The following is a 1,813-nucleotide window of genomic DNA, read 5'->3' as shown; positions in this document are numbered from 1 at the left end:
CTCTCTCTCTCTCTCTCTCTCTCTCTCTGTCCCTCACTCTCTCACTCTCTCTCTCTCTCTCGCGTGCTCTGCAGAAATGGACGACCACCCGAGCACGGACGACGGCGGCCGTGAGCTGGAAGGCGTCGCTTCAGAGAAGACCGACTCTGAGTCGCTGCCAGAGGAGTCAGCGTTCGAGGAGGATGTCAGGATGCCGCCGACGGAGACCGCCTACATTGCGCAGACGAGCGAGATCGGATCGGTACGTAGAGGGCGCTCCTTGCGGCGCGGCGTCGCCGCAGTATCGGCCGGGATTTGAAAGATCTGTCTCTCTGGTCGGTACAGCAATAGATTTGTTTGCCGTTCTGCGAGCGATTGTGTGTGACGTCGCCGCAGTATCGGCCGGGATTTGAAATATCTGTCTCTCCGCTTGATACAGCAATAGATTTGTTTGCCGTTCTGCGAGCGATTGTGTGTGACATCGTCGGCAGTACTGCAGGGATTCGAAAAACCCACCTCTCAGCTTGATGCAGCAATAGATTGGTTTTGAGTTCTGTAAGGGTTAGTGCGTGACGTCGTTGCAGTACAGCCAGAATTCGAAAGATCGATAGCTAGATGTTAGTGCGGCAATAGATTTGTCGTGGGGGTTATCTAGGTTGGATATGTACCCAGCGCTGCTTCGTGAGCTGTCACGCATGACATTGTCGCAGTATGGCCTGGATTCAAAAGATCAACCTCTCGTTTTGATGTGGCAATAGATTTGTTGTGGGGGTTATCTACGTTGGATTGCGTTTGGCTGTATTCAGGCAATCGCCTGATAGCTGCTGTGCTTATTTCCCTCATCCTGGGTTAGGGTTAGGGTTAAGGTTGTCGTTAGGATGGGTCTTATATGCGATATTTTGTTGCGATGTTGCGATGAAGTGAAATGTTGATCTAGAATTTTTGTATTGCAAGAAAACGATCGTTGACAGTTTCTAATAAGTATACTTTAATATCAGTAATAAAGTATAATTTATAAAAAAAAAATTTCTAGCGAGTATATATTGCTCTGCAAAATTTTTGTTTCGAAGTTGCATAATTTAAAATTACAGAAAACATACATTAAACCTACGCTAATGTGTAGCTTTAAACATATTCTGCGTAATATTCAATGTAGCATTACTGTTTGAATATAACAAGTGACACGAATATCATGTGAGTTAACTATGCGCTTACTTAGAATGTAGGAGCACTAAGAAATTGACGTGTGCTTGCACTAAGGTGGAATCATCTGTGGCATGAGTTTTTCGCTCACTGTTTTCATTTGCGTATATTTTTCAGTTTCTGGTAGGAGGCGAGGGCGTTCAGACAGAGGAGATTGCTGAGGAGAATAAGAGTCTAGTGTGGATGCTACTGAAGCAGGTATATCAATGGCTATAGCAATCCCGTACACCCATGCTGTCAATAGCCACTGCTGATACATAATACATCAGTACTATAAGGGTTCTATCAATAGCATTACTGATTTATACTGCATTAGCACTCAGTAACGGTACTAGTGTGTAATGCATCAGTACTATCAGGGTGCTATCAATAGCATTACTGATTTATACTGCATTAGCACTCAGTAACGGTACTGGTATGTAATGCATCAGTACTATCAGGGTGCTATCAATAGCATTACTGATTTATACTGCATTAGCACTCAGTAACGGTACTGGTATGTAATGCATCAGTACTATCAGGGTGCTATCAATAGCATTACTGATTTATACTGCATTAGCACTCAGTAACGGTACTGGTATGTAATGCATCAGTACTATCAGGGTGCTATCAATAGCATTACTGATTTATA

General features: G+C 43.9%; 1 protein-coding gene across 1 annotated transcript in view; it reads left to right on the top strand.

Annotated features, from left to right (window-relative positions):
- Positions 1-1,813, top strand: part of LOC106807924 (oxysterol-binding protein-related protein 8-like) — a gene marked incomplete at its 5' end in the record, with an annotated part of 20,389 nt that overhangs the window by 11,640 nt on the left and 6,936 nt on the right. The window contains 2 exons of the mRNA XM_014810438.1: positions 75-241; positions 1,300-1,380. Coding sequence (XP_014665924.1) covers positions 75-241; positions 1,300-1,380 — 248 coding nt within the window. The remainder of the gene's footprint in view (positions 1-74; positions 242-1,299; positions 1,381-1,813) is intronic.

The sequence above is a fragment of the Priapulus caudatus genome, unplaced genomic scaffold (assembly GCF_000485595.1).
Source record: "Priapulus caudatus unplaced genomic scaffold, Priapulus_caudatus-5.0.1 Scaffold243, whole genome shotgun sequence".
Lineage (NCBI taxonomy): Eukaryota > Metazoa > Priapulida > Priapulimorpha > Priapulimorphida > Priapulidae > Priapulus > Priapulus caudatus.
This window is presented reverse-complemented; position numbering and strand designations above follow the sequence as displayed.